The sequence below is a fragment of the Lepidochelys kempii genome, chromosome 9 (genome assembly GCF_965140265.1).
Source record: "Lepidochelys kempii isolate rLepKem1 chromosome 9, rLepKem1.hap2, whole genome shotgun sequence".
Taxonomy (NCBI): domain Eukaryota; kingdom Metazoa; phylum Chordata; order Testudines; family Cheloniidae; genus Lepidochelys; species Lepidochelys kempii.
The window spans coordinates 22,045,722-22,064,134 of NC_133264.1; the positions used below are offsets into that span (position 1 = coordinate 22,045,722).

Genomic DNA, 18,413 nt, shown 5'->3' on the forward strand with positions numbered 1-18,413 from the left:
CAGGAGACATACGGTGACGGTTACCTGAGCGGGCTCCATGCTTGCTGTGGTATGGCGTCTGCACAGGTAACTCAGGAAAAAAGGCGCGAAACGATTGTCTGCCCTTGCTTTCACGGAGGGAGGGAGGGAACGGGGGCCTCACGATATGTACCCATAAGCACCCGCGACAATGTTTTAGCCCCATCAAGCATTGGGATCTCAACCCAGAATTCCAAAGGGCAGCGGAGACTGCGGGAACTGTGGGATAGCCACCCACAGTGCAACACTCTGGAAGTCGACTCTAGCCTCGGTACTGTGGAAGCACTCCACCGAGTTAATGCACTTAATGCACTTAGAGCATTTTCTGTGGGGACACACACACTCGAATATATAAAACCGATTTCTAAAAAAACGACTTCTATAAATTCAACCTTATTCCGTAGTGTAGCCATACTCTTAGAGTTGATTAGGAACAGGTTTAAGATAAACCAAAACGAGCATCCCCACAAGAGGTTTTGAACAGCTGTAACTGAACTTGTGCAGATTTATCTATAGACAACCCCTTAGTTAATAAAACAGTCTTTAGTACAAAGATTTTTCTAAAAATCACTAGGCAGCACAGGACCTGAGGTAGGAAATGCGCAACAAAGCCAAAAATGAAGATTAAGGAGCAGACAGATTGGTGTGAGAGTAATAGAGACAGCAGAAAAAAACCAGGTAATTAATATGGAAAATTAAGTCCCCTAGAATAAGGCAGCACAAGAGGCATTAAAATCAGGGAAAAAGAATAGGGAGCCAGAGAATGGTAAATAATGGCTATTTAAGGGGAAACTGAAAGAAACCTCTTAGTAATTGTGGCTCTTCAATTTGTCGTCAATATGGATCCCATTCTACGTGCATGTGGTTCTTGGGCAATGCATGTCCTCACATTCCCCCCACCCAAAAGCGTAAAGGGAAAAGCGGCTGCAACTGTCCCCATGATAATTCAGAATCCCATACAAGGACGACTCCAAAAAAGTGGGCATGGAAGTCAGGTCATGGGAGCCACACAGATGACATATAGAACAACCTGTTATTATAAAGATAAGTAACATTTTTTTCCTTCAAGTATCTGTCTGTGTGGATACCACTAAGTGATCAATAGTGTCCCATATTGATCAACAGTGAAAGGTAGGACTGAGGAATTCTGACCACCACTGACTAAACACCTCCACCTTACCAAATTTGGCATCTGATCTTGTGGCCAGGTCAAATGGATAAGTGTTTAAAAGTAAAGGGATTACTCCACATAGCTGCCTTGCAAGTTTCAGATTTGGGGATGTTCCTGAAGCATGGAGAAGATGTAAAGTATACTCTAGTGGAGCGATCTTTAATATTTGGAGGGAGAGATATATCAATCATATGATGTGTGTTATGCAGTGTATATCAATTTTGATATTCTTGGAGAGGAGACAATTTGACCGTTAGAAGCACCAAAGACAGCAAAAGAAATACAAGGAGACATGCTGTCTGACTTTGTCTGATCAATGTAATATAACAAAGAACTTGAAATGTTCAAGATGTGGCGTTTATCTCCTGGGAAGGAATGGAGTCTTGGAAAGAAAATGGGTAAATAAATAAATTAGTTGTAATGAAAGTCTGACACAACTTTGGGAATAAACTTGGGATCATGTCAACACCACCTCATTTCCGTGGCATGTTGAGTAAAGGTTAGTCCTGAGAGCTTACAGTTTGCTGACCCTTTTGGCTGATATAATGGCAACTGAAAAGTCTGTCTTGAGAGTAAAGCGGTATAAAGAACATTCAGAAAGAAGCTCAAAAGGGGGGCTCCATAAGGCTTGTAAGGACAATACTGAGATCCCATGTCAGAAGTTCTCTTATCACTAGGGGGTGAACGTGCAGCAATCCCTTTGGAAATGTAGATAGAGAGATGAGGAAAAAAAATGAACATGACCACAAGGGAGAGTGGCATACTGATAATGTTCCAAGGCAGACTGTGATGTAATAGAATGTGAATCCAAACTGCGGTCAAGAATTTTGGGTGTAGGGGCCTTCAAGCCAAGTTGTACAGCCAAAATTGAAATATTTTCCATATAGAGGAATAATTTTTCCTTGTGGAGAGTTTGCTACTTTTGTAGAAGAACCTCTTATACTTTTCAGAGGAACAGCCGTGTTAGTCTGTATTCGCAAAAAGAAAAGGAGTACTTGTGGCACCTTAGAGACTAACCAATTTATTTGAGCATGAGCTTTCGTGAGCTACAGCTCACTTCATCAGATGTTTACCGTGGAAACTGTTTCCACGGTAAACATCTGATGAAGTGAGCTGTAGCTCACGAAAGCTCATGCTCAAATAAATTGGTTAGTCTCTAAGGTGCCACAAGTATTCCTTTCCTCTTATACTTGTATCTCTTGTTTCTGCTGGTAGGATGCAACCAGCCAAAATCCAGACTGTTATACATAGTGACCTCACATCTTGATGAAGTATCTGTCCCCAGTTCTGATATCATGTTTAGATACTCTGAAAGTGGTATGAAAGGCTGAACAGGCATTTTGAGATCTGTCAGCCAGAACTGTTTCAACCAATACAGAGCTATCAGGTTCAGTGTAGCTATACTATGTCTGACTTTACATATAACTTTCAGAATCAAAGGAATCTGTGGAAATGCATACGAGACTTGATCCCATGGTTCTGAGGAAGGATTCCTATAATCTTGCTGGACTTGTGCCTCTCCTGGAAGAAGAGGTTGGACTTTTGCATTGTCTTATGTGGTAAACAAGTCTACTGATGAAATATTGGCTTGATGGAAGCCTTCAGAGATCACTCATGGTTGGCAATGGATTGTCTGCTGAGGAAGTCTGCTAGTTTACTGTTGATTCCTGGAAGATGAACAACTGACATTATCCCATGTTGTTGACAGCCTCTTGACAGACAGGTGATGAGCAGGCACCTCCTTGCTTTTGAGGAAATTATCATTGCTGAAGGTAGGTAGATGCCTCCTGCCTGGATTGCCCGGGATATTGACAGGGTTTACAATTTGGGGTCGAGGTGAAGATGTACAAAGAATGGAGTGTAACCCTGGAACAGTTAAGGGAGTGCAGGGCATCAGCCATGCATATGTGCGCTAAATAATTCTGTGCCCTTGAAGGGCAAATCCTCAGTTGACTTTACACTTCTCTCAGAATGCCAGAGGCCTGCAGCCACAAAACTCTGCACATAGTTACTACAGTGGCCGTAGATCAAGCCTCCATGTCTAATACATCTATGGCTGCCTATAGCAAATGTTTTTGCTACTAGCTGATCCTCTGAAATGGTGCTTTTCAACTCTTCTATTAAGCCTTGTGGGAGTTTAGTTAGAAAGGAGGGTAACTTTGAGGTTACAAATTGTTAATGACCAGACCTTATTTGCAGTAATGTTGATGAATAGATCTCTTTCAAATAAATCTAGTTCCTGGGGGTTTGTCTTTTGGGTTGCTCTTAGTAAGCCATACTGGTTCAGATCAATGGTCTATCTAGCCCAGTATGCCGTCTTCCAACAGTGGTCAGTGCCAGATGCTTCAGAGGGAGTGAACTGAGCAGGGCAATTATTGAGTGATCCATCCCCTGTAGTCCAGTCTCAGCGTCCGACAGTCAGAGGCTTAGGGTCACCCAAAACATAGCGTTGCATCCCTGACTATCTTGGCTAATAGCAATTGATGGATCTATCTTCCATGAACTTGTCTAATTCTTTTTTGAAATCAGTTATATTTTTGGTCTTCACATCCCTGGCAACGAGATCCACAGGTGACTGTACATTGTGTGAAGAAATACTTCCTTATGTTTGTTTTAAACCTGCTGCCTATTAATTTCCCCTGGTTCATGTGTTATGAAGGGGTAAATAACATTTCCCTATTCATTTTATCTATACTATTCATGATGTTATAGATCTCTATCATATCCCCCTTTAAGTAGTCCTTCGCAACTGAATGGTCCCAATTTTTTAAATCTCTTCTCATATGGAAGCTGTTCTATACCCATAATAATTTTTGTTGCCCTTCTCTGTACTTTTTTCAATTCTGAAGTATCTTTTTTGAGATGGGGCGTACCAAGGACTTATATAGTGGCATTATATTTTTTGTCTTATTATCTATCCCTTTCCTAATGGCTTCTAACATTCTGTTAGCTTTTTTGACTGCCTCTGCACATTGAGCAGATGTTTTCAGAAAACTATCCATGATGACGCCAAGATCTCTTTCTTGAGTGGTAACAGCTAATTTAGACCCCATCATATTGTATGTATAATTGGGATTATGTTTTACAATGTGCATTATATCGCATTTATCAAATTGAATTTCATCTGCTATTTTGTTGCCAGTCATCCATTTTGAGAGATCCCCCTGTAACTGTTCACAGTCTGCTTTGTACTTAGCTATCTTGAATAATTTTGTATCATCTCCAGACTTTGCCACCTCACTGTTTACCCCTTTTTCCACATGTTGAACAGCACTGGTCCCAGTACAGATCCTGGGCAGACCCCCTTTTTACCTCTCTTCACTGTGAAAACTGAGCATTTATTGCTCCCCTTTGTTTTCTATCTTCTAACCAGTTACTGATCCATGAGAGGACCTTCCCTCTTATCCCATGACTACTTACTTTGCTTAAGAGCCTTTGGTCAGGAACATTGTCAAAGTCCAAGTACACTATATCCACTGGATATCCTTAGTCCACATTTGTTGACATCCTCAGTGAATTCTAATAGAATGATGAGGCGTGATTTCCCTTTACAAAAGCCTTGTTGACTTTTCCCCAACATATTGTGTTCATCTATATATCTGATAATTCTGTTCTTTACTATAGTTTTAACCAATTTGCTTGGTAGTGAAGTTAGTCTGGTTAGTCTTTCTGTGGACTGCAGAAATCTTAAACAAACTTTGTGTTGCAGAATTAGAACGTAAACCTAAAAAATTTAAGCTCCTGTGTGGCCTCCCAAGGCAATATTGACTGTTTTCCTGCACAACAGTTCCTTATTTTCAGTCCTTCCCCTGCATTAGTTTCTTTTTTTCAATCAATTTCCTAGTTATTAAAGGTGAATTATCTACCAATAAGCAGGCATAAGGTGTCACATACACGTGCATATAAAATCGGTGTAACATCTATAAACACAGTGTAGCACTGGAATGAGAGAGAACACAATTCTTTATAAAGTACATTATGCAACTATCAATGTGGTTTGAAATACTCTAATACAAATCTTATTAACAGTATCAGGTTTATTTAGTCTTTTCCAGAAAGCTATAGCATTGATTGATAAGTAATATTTAAACAATGTTGATGTTCTCTGCACAATATTTGTATATAAACAATCTAAATAAAATCAGGAAGTGTAAATATAGGAGAGGAATTTTGAAGAAACACTTTTCTATGTGCAATTATGAACTCACCTCTTCTTCTGAAATTTCAACCACAACGGAGGATCCCATTCTACCCTTCATTACGTTACGTCCACCTCCACTCATTGTTCCTAAAGTAGGATAAGGAAAAGAAGTTAACAAGCTAATTTCAATTTGCTATCCAACAATAAAACTGAAGATATAAATTTAGTTATGTATTTTTAAATACCTGACTGTTCTACGATCTGTCCTTGCAAAGTTACAACTCTCCATCTTGTGTCCTTTTGGAATGCTACTCTGATAGCCTGATCCAAGTTATTGGCTACTAGAGTATCACGTAATGCAAAATAAAAGGCATGGCGAATCTTCTCATCTTTTACTTTCACCATGTCAAAGAGACGAGGAGTGTTTTCTGGAGTCTGAATTTTATTCATACTTTTTTCCCATACTCTCATCTATATGGAAGAGGAGGAATCTCAGAATAAGTTAGAACAACACTTTAATAGTCTACGGTGAACTAAGGCCTCTGAGTGTACACAGTAGTTCCCGAGCACTATACTGTTGCCACATTCCTCAGAATGCCAGTGGACATTAAATAATGTTACCAAAGAGACGTCTGCTCACTTGCAAGATAAAAAATCCAAGAGGTTAATTATTATATTAGCATATACAATAAGATATTTGTTCAGAACAGCCTATAATATAGGGGGGAGTCAACAGTCTAGATTATTTCCGGAAAACCAATACTTACTTTGTCCAAGGCTATAAATGTGGCAACTCCAATTCCTTGACTCTTCAAGAAATTCACACATTCCTGAGCTGTATCAATTGTATCTACAACAATGTAGTCTAAGGCACCGCAAGATGACGAGATAGCAATGTCATACTTTTCATCAATAGCTCCCAAATCTCCCTAGTAATTGACATATAAAACAGAGAGACAGTTATGTTGATCAGTATGGTAATTAACAGTGATACCCATCTTTTCTAGGTACAAATAGAGAGAAGACAAAAAACATGTTAACACAACCGGAAATGTATGTATTTTATGTACACCTGACATCATTTTCTCATCCTGTTTTCACATTTCAGAATACTTGTGAAATGTAGAAAGTTAACCTTTATTCAGAACTCACAATGCCATCTGTGCTACAGATCACTATTTACATATTTCTAATGTGCACACTATTAAGGTATGATAGTGGAAATACTTAGTACTTATATAGCAGTTTTTGTGTTAAAAACAATGTACAGACATCTGATTAATTAAAGGAGTAATGATTTATGCTCCAGACATAAAAATAATTTAGCATGGAGTATCAGACTAAAGTTTTAGTGAGTCAGTGTGACCTAGTGGACAGAGCACTGTCTGGGACGTGGGAAATCTAGGTTCCATTTCCCGTTCTGCCCTGGCATGCTGGGTGACCTTAGGTAAATCAGTTCACCTTTGTGCCTTGGTTTCCCCATCTGTTAATTGGGCATAATGATATGGTTCAAAGCGCTTTAAGATTTGCAGGTAAAAAACACTATATAAGAGCTAGTTTAGTATTTAATCACTGCTCCATCACCTTCTATATGACTTGAGAGAACTATTTAACCTGCCTCAGTTTCACCACTTCTGAAATAGAGACTATAATCCTCAAATGGGGTTTGCATGGCTTATATTATCTCTACAGTGGTTTGAATATATGTGCTAATGGAAAATTTACTACTTGATTTTCCCCCTCAGTATGGACATCTATGGCAACACATTATAAGGGGTGGTGTCTTTTATTACAATTATCAGATGCATTTTCAATGTCAGTTCTACGCGTCAGAAATATTTCTGCCATTATTTTAAAATGGCTTTAAGAAGTCTGTTCCATCAGATTGTTTTGTAATTGCTAACACAATGAATTACAATGTACTGTTTGAACACTGTTACCCCCCATCTTCTACCCCATTGCAACCTCTAAAGTATGGGGCTATCGTGGTGGGGCAGGAAGAGGGCATAGCCAGGCCACAGTGGGTTCTATCATAAACAAGTGGCTATGGTTAGAGCAGACCAAAGGCTGCTTTTATGCTGGGTCAATTGTAAATTGGACCAGAGAATCAAGAAGTTGTAACTGGTTTTCTGAAAACCCTCAGCCTTCTGTGAATTTTGATACAAGAATGAATCCAAGCAATTAATTCTAACCAGTTAAACATATAAAATACTACGTGTTTGTAAGATTCCTACTTTGTTGTACTGAGTTTTTTTTTTTTTTTTTAACAGTTGACAGAAAGGACTAGGACAGTAATTCTCAAACTTTTGTACTGGTGACCCCTATCACATAGCAAGCATCTGAGTGCAACCCCCCTTATAAATTAAAAACACTTTTATATATATTTAACACCATTATAAATGATGGAGGCAAAGCAGGGTTTGGGATGGAGGCTGACAGCTCGCGACTCCCCACATAATAATCTCCTGGCCCCCTGAGGGGTCCTGACCGCCAGTTTGAGAACCCCTTGACTAGGAGTTTGGAGTTCTGCTACTGGCTTTTTCACTTCTTCAGTAAGAGATTCTCCCAGGGTCACAGTCTTTGAGCTGGACTCCCTGTTTGTTAAACGGGAATTGTAACAGGCTTACATAAATATGTAAAATGCTTTGAGATCCTTGGATTTAAGTCTACATAGGGGTGCAAAATATTATATTGTATGGTTCATTTACTTAGGACAATTCCAATAAGAGTAATGACACCTGTGAAATATAAAAGCCCGTTTGTTAATGATACATTAATTCTTAAACTTTACCAGTCTTCCATATATTCCAGGAATTTTTCCAGATTTCTTCTGCTGAAGTAGACCATCAAGAACCTTTCCTCGACTGCGATTTATTGCCAAAGAACTTTTTGCTTCTTCTACCTTCTGACGTAGCTTTCGAACAAGGTTCTTAGTGTCCATTTCCTCTCTTCCAAGTTTCTCAAGCTCATTCTCTTTCTACCAATAGTTAAAAAAAGTTAATTGAAAATATTCATATCTGAAAATCTCAGAAGCAGTCTATGTATTTAAAGTTCAGGCACACTTATGGTAATGATTGTATAAGAAAAGTTAATAAAGAGTAAAATCATCAACCATAAGATATCAGAGATAGCAAATGTTTAGTGTTGAGTAAACAATGAATGGAAACATTCTTTATTCAAACAGCTACTTCTAAAATTAAATGGAAAAATACATTATACTTTATAATGTGCACTTTCTGACAAAGTTTTAAGAGAAGCTACATATTTAGGTTGACATTTTCCAAGGGGTCTAAGAAAGCTAGATGCCCAATTTATTTAGGATCCTTAGAAAATCCCAGCCTTAAGCAGAAAAACAAACAGAATACATAGTATATGTGCAAACAGTTGTACAAACTTAAAATTACATCAAGATTGTTGATTTCCAGAGCTTAAATGTCAGCATTTAAGTAATCCCAAATATGCTTTGAAGTTCAAACTTCACTGAGATGAAATAGTGTTTTGATCTTTGCCACTGCTTGGTTGGAGATAATTTTCTACTTGTTTACATAAGGGTTATTTCTTTGCAACTGAAATAAATATCTAAAATTTCTAAAACTTGCAGAATATTGTACAATGCAGCAGTATATTAGAAACATTTTTCTACTTCTCATAGTTAAGAATTTTTTGGGAATCATTTTACTGCACGCATTTCAATGTTCAATAAAAACATCCTTTATGGAAGCTATTCTAGCACCATTTGAGAGCACCACCCTCCCCTGCCAACCTCCTTCTCTAGATCAACAATCACCCTCATGTCTGATAGCTGAGCAAAAAGAAAGATGGAACAATTTCATTGTTGTTGAATTCTTAGCACATAGTACCAAGCATGTTTAGACATGATTTTTAGTCACTTAATTACTACCTCCCCATCCAACCAAAAAAATGTTAGTAGTCCTCAGTGAGGACCACATCCATATTAAGATTCAAGTTTAGCCCCTTATAAACAGAAAATAAATGGTAATTTTTAGATAAACTCAAGATTTTTTACTCAAACATCCAGGCATGGGAGAAGTTTAAATTGCCAAATTAAATGTAAAAATGTAAAAAGAAAAGCCAAAAAGGAGTTTGAAGAGCAGCTAGCCAAAAAATCAAAAAGGTAATAAAATGGTTTTTTAGGTACATCAGAAGCAGGAAGCCTGCTAAACAACCAGTGGGGCCCCTGGATGATCGAGATACAAAAGGAGCACTTAGACGATAAAGTCATCGAGGAGAAACTAAATGAATTATTTGCTTCAGTCTTCATAGCTGAGGATGTTAGGGAGATTCCCAAACCTGAGACGTCTTTTGTAGGTGACAAATCTGAGGAATTGTCACAGATTGAAGAGGTTTTGGAATTAATTGACAAACTTAACAGTACAGTAACAAGTCACCGGGACCAGATGGCATTCACCCAAGAGTGCTGAAAGAACTCATGTGTGAAACTGCGGAACTATTAACTATGGTTTGTAACCTGCCCTTTAAATCAGCTTCTGTACCCAATGACTGGAAGATAGCTAATGTAATGCCAGTATTTAAGAAGGGCTCTAGACGTGATCCTGGCAATTGCAGACCGGTAAGTCTAACGTTAGTACTGGGCAAATTAGTTGAAACAATAGTAAAGAATAAAATTGTCAGACACATAGAAGAACATTAATTGTTGGGCAAAAGTCAACACGGTTTCTGTAAAGGGAGATGATGTCTTACTAATCTATTAGAGTTATTTGAAAGGGTCAAACAAACATGTGGATAAGGGGGATCCAGTGGACATAGTCTACTTAGATTTCCAGAAAGCCTTTGACAAGGTCCCTCACCAAAGGCTCTTACATAAATTAAGTTGTCATGGGACAAGAGGAAAGATCCTTTCATGGATTGAGAACTGGTTAAAAGACAAGGAACAAAGAGTAGGAATAAATGGTAAATTTTCAGAATGGAGAGGGGTAACTAGTGGTGTTCCCCAAAGATCAGTCCTAGGACCAATCCTATTCAACTCATTCATAAACGGTCTGGAGAAAGGGGTAAACAGTGAGGTGGCAAAGTTTGCAGATGATACTAAACTGCTCAAGATAGTTAAGACCAAAGCAGACTGTGAAGAACTTCAAAAAGATCTCACAAAAACTAAGTGATTGGGCAACAAAACGGCAAATAAAATTTAATGTGCATAAATGTAAAGTAATGCACATTGGAAAAAATAACCCCAACTATACATACAATATGATGGGGGCTAATTTAGCTACTACTGATCAAGAGAAAGATCTTGGAGTCATTGTGGATAGTTCTCTGAAGACGTCCACACAGTGCGCATCAGCAGTCAAAAAAGCAAACGGGATGTTAGGAATCATTAAAAAAGGGATAGAGAATAAGATAGAGAATATCTTATTGTCCTTATATAAATCTATGGTATGCCCACATCTTGAAAACTGCATACAGATGTGGTCCTCTCATCTCAAAAAAGATACACTGGCATTAGAAAAGATTCAGAAAAAAGGGCAACTAAAATGATTAGGGGTTTGGAATGGGTCTCATAGGAGGAGAGATTAAAGAGGCTAGGACTTTTCAGCTTGGAAAAGAGAAGACTAAGGGGGATATGACAGAGGTCTATAAAATCATGAGTGGTGTGGAGAAAGTGAATAAGGAAAAGTTATTTACTTGTTCCCATAATACAAGAACTAGAGGCCACCAAATGAAATTAATTAAGGTTTAAAACAAATAAAAGGAAGATCTTCACTCAGCGCACAGTCAACCTATGGAACTCTTTGCCTGAGAAGGTTGTGAAGGCTAGGACTATAACAGGGTTTAAAAGAGAACTGGATAAATTCATGGAGGTTAAGTCCATTAACGGCTATTAGCCACGATGGGTAAGGAATAGTGTCCCTAGCCTCTGTTTGTCAGAGGGTGGAGATGGATGGCAGGAGAGAGATCACTAGATCATTACCTGTTAGGTTCACTCCCTCTGGGGCACCTGGTATTGGGCACTGTCAGACAGGATACTGGGCTGGATGGACCTTTAGTCTGACCCAGTATGGCCATTCTTATGTAAGTTTAACTTTGAACAGGGACCAACCTTAGAAAATGTCAACTGAATAAGTGAATGTTTCAGGAAGCTGTGTAAAGTCAGGTTAATATAGTGAAAACCATTTTGCAAGGTTAGCTACAGTAGGAACTATTAAGTGACTGATATAACGCAAGTTATCCTACCTTTTTTTCCTGCACCTTCATTTTCACAAATTATTTTCTCAAGATTTAAAAAGTTCTCAAAGTAGTTTTCAAATTTTGTCAAGTCCCATTATATGTTCAAGCGGCAATACTATAGCAACTGTTTGGGAGGCAATGACTAAAACAAATGAACAATGTTTTAACAGAGACAAGGTGAGTGAGGTAATATAAAGTGAGAGACACAAACTTTTGCGGTTACACAGAACTCTTCTTCAGGTCTGGGAAATGTAATCAGAGCATCACAGCTAAGTACAAGATAGAACAGCACAAGTTGTTAACGCACATTTCAAGGGACCACTCAAGGTGAAGTTAAAGGGCTATTTCACCTTGAACCGTCCCTTGAAATATGCATTCACAACTTACGCTAAACAACCTGTTCCACCTGGTATTTAGCTATGACGCTCTGGGTATGTCTATACTGCAATTAAAAACCTGCGGCAGGCCTGTGCCAGCTGACTTGGGCTCATGGGGCTCAAGCTATGGACCTGTTTAATTGCGGTGTAGATGTTTGGGTTCAGGCTGAAACCTGGGCTCGAGGACCCTGCAACAACCCCATAGACTGAGTCAGCTGGCATAGGCCAGCCATGGGTTTTAAATTGCACCGTAGACATTTCTGTCTGAGTACATTTCCCAGACCTGTAGAAGAGCTCTGTGTAAGTCTGAAAGCTTGTCTCTCACCAACAGAAGTTATAACTTTACATACCTTGTCTCCAATATCCTCGGACTAACAGAGCTACAACAATAATAGTGTTTTAATAAACTTTCTGAATTTACATTTAGGCAGAGAATAAAGATAAATTATCTAGAAGGTTTTTTGGGTTTGGTGGGTTTTTTTGGAAAGTTACCCTTTGGGTTAAAAATTTTCATGTTTGTTTAGGACCTAATACGTTGTTTCTCAAGCTCTGGGTAAATTTCTGTTTGGTGGTTTGAGAAAGAAGGCTTTATGTATTAACTAGTTTCTCAGGTTAAAAAAGAAAAGATGTTTCACAACTCCAAAATTTTGTATTGACTTAGCCCTTAATGAGAACAAGTGTGTTTGACACAAATGAAAAATTGTATTTAGAAATAATAAAATTGTGTTAGGTGTAAATGAATGCATATGAATGAGGTCATGCTTTTTTCTTCAGTTTTACTTCTGAAGTAAAGGAAACTCAGCTAGAAGCCACAACAACATGAAGTTGAGAATTTAAATGCACAAGTCAGTACACTCAAAGTTTTAATTCATGGGAACCATACTACTACTCCATTTATGAATTTTTCTATTACTGTATCCTTTGAACAGTGCAGCTTACATTTTGACCGTGAGGTTTTTTTTAAATTAAGTTTTAAGATTAGAAATGTTGCCATAATTTTTTTTTTAACCCCACTGAGAAATTTTAAACAAACAGATCCCTATAATGTTTGAAACCTGAACACTGCATTATAATGTATCTGGAAATACACCATAACTAACAAGAAAGCAAGACTGTTTATTTTCATTGTCGAAGATTAAAAGTGTGAAGAGCAGAAGCAGAAATTTGATTAAAATTTTCACTTAGTCTAAGGTATTAACTGACTAGGTAGAGAAATTTTGTTCACAACATGATTTTAAGCTGACACCGTTTCCTTACAATACATTTCTAGCCTGAAAAGTGACTGTAAGAGTAGCTTAAATGGAATTTTTTATTTAGAGTATCTGATTTAGATACTATTTGCTGAATTTATAAGGACAATCTCCCCCGCCCCACCCCAATTGCCAGTCCTGAAAACTCACTGAATATGAAATGTCAAACCATGTTTATTCAGGTTTAATCACCACCGCCAATATAAAATATCCTTCAGGACATATTCTTCCCTTGGAAAAAAATGGTTACTGACCTCCTGTAATTGTTGTTCATGTCCATTCCATGTTAGGTGCACTGTGTGCACCGTTGCCAGACATTTTTCCCTCAGTAGTATTCATCAGGCCAGCTCTAGTACCTCCGGTGCTGCACACTTACGCGCCAGCATAAGGGGCGCTGCTGGCCCCACATCCTCTCAGTTCCTTCTTGCCAGCTAACTCCATATATGAAGAAGACTAAAACCATTCTGCAGATCCATGCAACTCTTTGTGGCAGCAGCAGAGAGGATGAAAGGCCTACTGGTTTCAGCCCAGAGAATCTCATCCTGGAGAACCTCTGGCCAGAAACACTACTGAAGAGGCCTGAGCTCTTGTGAAGTGAGTAGTCAAGATGGCCGGGGGTGGGACATTCACATTTCATAGCATGCCCAAATACAAGAGGTTATCCAGGATGAGATTCTCTGGGCTGAAACAGGTAGGCCTTTCATCCTCTCTGCTGCTGCCACAAAGAGTTGTGTGGATCTGCAGAATGGTTTAGTCTTCTTGATGTACAAGGTGAGGGCACACCTAACACCCAATGAGTGAAGCCGCCGCTCTTCTGAATTCTTGTGAGGCTTCGGGAAGAAGATAAACAGGATAATGGCCTGGTTGCTATGGAACAGCAAAACCATTGTTAGCTGGAAGGCTGGATGTGGGCACAGTGGGACCCTGTACTTAAAGAACATCATGTACGGTGGTGTGACGTAAGGGTCCTGATTTCAGAGATCCTTCTGGCTGAGGTAATCGCTACCAGGAAGGCGACTGTCCAGGAAAGCAGCAGCAGAGGGCACAACAGTAGGGGTTCAAAGGGAGGGCCTGTCAGTTTCAATAGGACTAGGTTTAAGTCCCATGGAGGAATCGGATTGTGAACCGGAGGGTAAAGTCTCTCCAACCCTTTAAAAAAGGGAATTGTCATCTTGAGAGAGAAAACTGACCTACTGCCCACTTAGCGAGGTAGGTAGCCCTAGTGGATGGCTTCCTCCTACCCAGCAAGACCTGTAGAACCTGTTCTGAACAGGCTTGCTCTTCTGGGTTCAGCCATGTAACTTCCATGTAGTCAGGTGAAGGAACCTCAGACTTGAGTGGAGTAAGTGACTGTGGTCTTGCAAAATTAGGTCTGGGCAGAGTGGTAGCGGTAGGGCTACTGATAAGTCTAGCACCATGCCGAACCAGTGTTGGCGTGGCCATGGCAGGGCTATAAGAATAATTCTCACTTGTCCTGCTTGATTTTCAGGACCATGTGAACTAGAAGAAATATGTAGAATAGGAGCTCTGTCCATGGAAGCAGGAAGGCATTGAAAAAGGAGCCCAGGCTGTGCCTGCACAGCGAGTAAAACTGATGGCATTTCCTGTTCTGCTTGGTCATGAACAGGTCTACCTGGGCACATCCCGACCTTTGGAAGATTAACCTGGTGACCTCTGGGTGACCTCATGGTGAGAGGAGAAGGATCTGCTGAGATGATCTGCCAGGGTGTTTCAGGCTCCCGGAAGATGTGAAGCCTCAAGATGCGTGGAGTGCCTCATGCAGAATTTCCAAAGATGGATGGCCTCCTGACACAGGGCAAAGGAGAACGCTCCTCCCTGCTTATTGATTTAGAACATGACCATGGTGTTGTCCATAACACTTGAACTACCTTGCCTAAGTTGGGAGGAAGGAAGACTTGGCAAGCCAAGTGGATTGCTCTGAGGCAATTGAGGTGGGCTCCCCAACCTAGGTCTGATGTGTCAGACACTGGAGACACTGATGGCTGGGAGGGAGGGAGGAGGGGGAATGACAAAGGGAATGCCTGCCATTACCAGCCAGGGGTCCTTTTGCTATTCAATGAAGGCAAGGACTGGGGCTCGAACAGTAAGCATCAAGTCCAAGTGATGCCTGTTCAGAGAGTACACTGAAGCTCTGCAGGGGCTTCAGGCGCAGCCTTGCATACAGGACCACATAAGGGTATGCAGTCATATGTCCCAGTAACCTGAAGCAAACCTGGGATGTTGTGATTGGGTGAGCCATGACCTTGAATATCAAGTCTGACATAGTCTGGAATCATGCCTCTGGAAGGAAGGCTCTGGACTGGGTTGAGTCAAGTACTGCCCCGATAAACTCTATTATCTGAATTGGAATGAGAGTTGACTTTTGGTAGTTTATCAGCAGGCCAGTGCTCTGAAGGTGGCTTGGACCAGGTTGATGCTATTCTTTATTTGAGCCTTTGAATGACCCATTATCAGCCAGTCGTTGAGGTACAGGTAGACTTTAACGCCTCACCTTCTGAGGAAGGCAGCTACCACCACACCAGGCATTTCATAAAAACCAGGGGGGCTGCTGATATGCCAAATGGGAGAACTGTGAATTGGTAATGAGTTTGTTTTACAGTAAACCTGAGGAATTTTCTGCGGCCACAGAAGATGAAAGTGTGAAAGTAAATGTCCTTCAAGTCAAGGGCCGAGTACCAGTCCCCTGGATCCAGGGAGGGGATAGTAGAAGCCAGAGAAACCACGCGGAACCTCAGTTTCTTGAAATAACCATTAAAGCGATGCATGTCTAGGATAGGGCGAAGGCCCCCATTGGCCTTTGGGATTAGGAAATGTTGGGAGTAAAACCCCTTTCCTCTCAAACTTTGAGGTACCTCTTCCACAGCCCCCACCTGCAGGAGGATCTGCACCTCCTGACCTAGGAGTTGCTTGTGAGAAGGGTCCCTGAAGAGGGACAGGGATGGGGGTGGAAGAGAAGGGGTGGATGAGAACTGAAGGGTATAACTGTCCACCATTGTATTTAGCACCCAGTAATACAATTTAATGTGGGACCATGCCAGGCTAATGTGGGAAAGTCAGTCCAAAAACAAAGGGGGGGGAGGGGTCAGGATCCAAGGTGGGAACTGGTATCACACCCTCAAAAGGCATGTTTGAATCTACTGGAGTACCTATGCAACCTCAGCAGTGAAGAAGATGAGGTGGATGGGAGCGACTGACAATGCTTGTAACCTCTGCCTTTCTCTTGTACAGATTCTATCTCAGTGGTGAAGCCGAAAAATGGGCTGGTTATTGAGGCCAGAAGTGCTTCCTTGCAATGGATGGAGCATAGCGGCCCAGGGACCTGAGGGTAGCGCTTGGAGTCTAGTTTTCAGAGCAAACAGACACGACAAGGAGTCTTCGAAAGGGAGGTCCGGGATCAACTGCTGGACTTCTTGAGGTCACCACAAGGACGGTAGCCAAGAGCATCACCTCATGGACACTGCAGCGGCCATCATCCTGGCTGCTGTGTCAGCTAAGTCCAGTGCCACCTGGAGAGAGGCTCTAGCAACATTCTTACCCTCCTTTAAGAGGGCAGAGAATTCCTGCCTTGAGTCCTGGGGCATGGAGTCTTTAAATTTGGACAAGGAATCCCACACGTTGTAATTGTATCTCCCCAGCAGGGCTTGCTGGTTTGAGATAAGTAGCTGAAGACCACCTGTGGAATAAACTTTCCTCCCAAGCAGATAGAGTTTCTTTGCGTCCTTCTGTTTGGGGGTAGCACTCTCATTGGCCGCCATTACAACTAGGGGCCCAGGAGGGGTATAAGAGTATAGGTACTCATACCTCTCGGCTGGCACATAATATTTCTTCTCTGACCCCTTCAAAGGCAGAGGGAGGGAGAGAAAATGGGGTCTGCCAGAGGGCTTTCACCATACCCATTACCGTCTCGTTAATGGGTAGGGCCACCTTAGACGGTGCTGTTGCATCCAGATGTCAATGAGGCTGTGGAACGATTCTTTGAGCTCCTCAATCTCTAGCCCCAGGTTAGCACCTATCTGCTTCAAAAGTGCCTGATGGGCTTTGAAATCATCTTGCGGCAGCGAGCTAGTTGGTCCCCAGATGGCCTTGTCTGGAGAAGAGGCCTGTACCAGAGGAGGGGCTTCTTCCTCTTCTTCAGCCTAAATTACCTTCATGGGGTCCAAGTCTGGTGTATTGGTATCGGGTCCGGTACCCAGTGGAGCAGGGGCCCTCCTCTCAGAACCAATCAAATATGATTGGTGAGAAGAAATCCCCATGTGTTCCAGAACGGTCATTGCATAGGCCACTGTCCACCTGGCCAGGTACCTGCAGGGGGACCCACACCGAGGTCCTGAAGCACATAGGATAGGTACTGGTGGTGGCTCTTGGGTTGGGTGCAGGGTTCCAACTCTGGTTCAGACCATGAGTCCTCCTGAGATGAGCATGGGGGAACGGTACCCCTCCTCTCACTTCTGTCATTCAGTGCCGAGGGTCTGGGGACCAGTGGTGGACCAGGGATGACCTCGTAGAGGAAAGGAGGGTCGGCTTGCCTCTAGAAGGTACTGAAGGTTCCAGTGCCGGGAAGGAGTACCATGCTCTCTCCTGCTTGTGTTTATTGGAGCTGGCAGTTGTCCCACTGGAGACAGTGGTACCAGGAACGATAAGTCCCTGGCCACTGCAAAGGCCTCTGGAGTTTAAGGCACCACAATTCCACAGGCGCCTTGATGATTTCCCGATGTTGGAGGGAGATTTGGCATCAGACTCAATGGTGCTGCCACGGGACTGGAGGTAGAGAGAGGAGTGGCCTAAGTTGGGTTGCACTCCACTGCCTTGGCCCTGCTTGCCTTTTTATCTATGCGCTGCTTTTTATGCTTCTTTCTCAGCATCGGAGATGGAGCATGGTGCCGGGATGCACGTGGTTCACATCGAGGGTGAAGTGCTTGGTGCTGAATCTGAGTTACTTGGCTCCGAAGGAGGATAGCCTTTACTTTACTCTCTCAGTCCTTCTTTGTACAAGGCTTAAAGTCCCAATAAATTAGACAGAGCGCTCTCATGTGACTTTCCCCCAGACACTTCAAACAACTGGAGTGCAGGTCGCTCATGGGCATAGGCTTGCTGCAGGAGGCAGAAAGTTTGAAGCCTGGAGACCAGGGCATGCCTGGCCCCAGGGTGAAGGAAGCCCCTCAACTAGAGGGAGGGGTTCTAACTAGCTACACTAGTACTATTTAAAATATTTACAGTACACCTATACT

At 41.5% G+C, this 18,413-nt stretch overlaps 1 protein-coding gene across 2 annotated transcripts in view; it reads right to left on the reverse strand.

The window, feature by feature from the left end:
* SMC4 (structural maintenance of chromosomes 4) overlaps window positions 1-18,413 on the reverse strand; it is a 95,267-nt gene that overhangs the window by 22,540 nt on the left and 54,314 nt on the right. For both annotated transcript variants that reach the window (XM_073359522.1, XM_073359523.1), the window contains exons 12-15: window positions 8,122-8,307; window positions 6,098-6,259; window positions 5,576-5,801; window positions 5,398-5,477 (exon numbers count right to left, since the gene is read on the reverse strand). In XM_073359522.1, coding sequence (XP_073215623.1) covers window positions 5,398-5,477; window positions 5,576-5,801; window positions 6,098-6,259; window positions 8,122-8,307 — 654 coding nt within the window. The remainder of the gene's footprint in view (window positions 1-5,397; window positions 5,478-5,575; window positions 5,802-6,097; window positions 6,260-8,121; window positions 8,308-18,413) is intronic.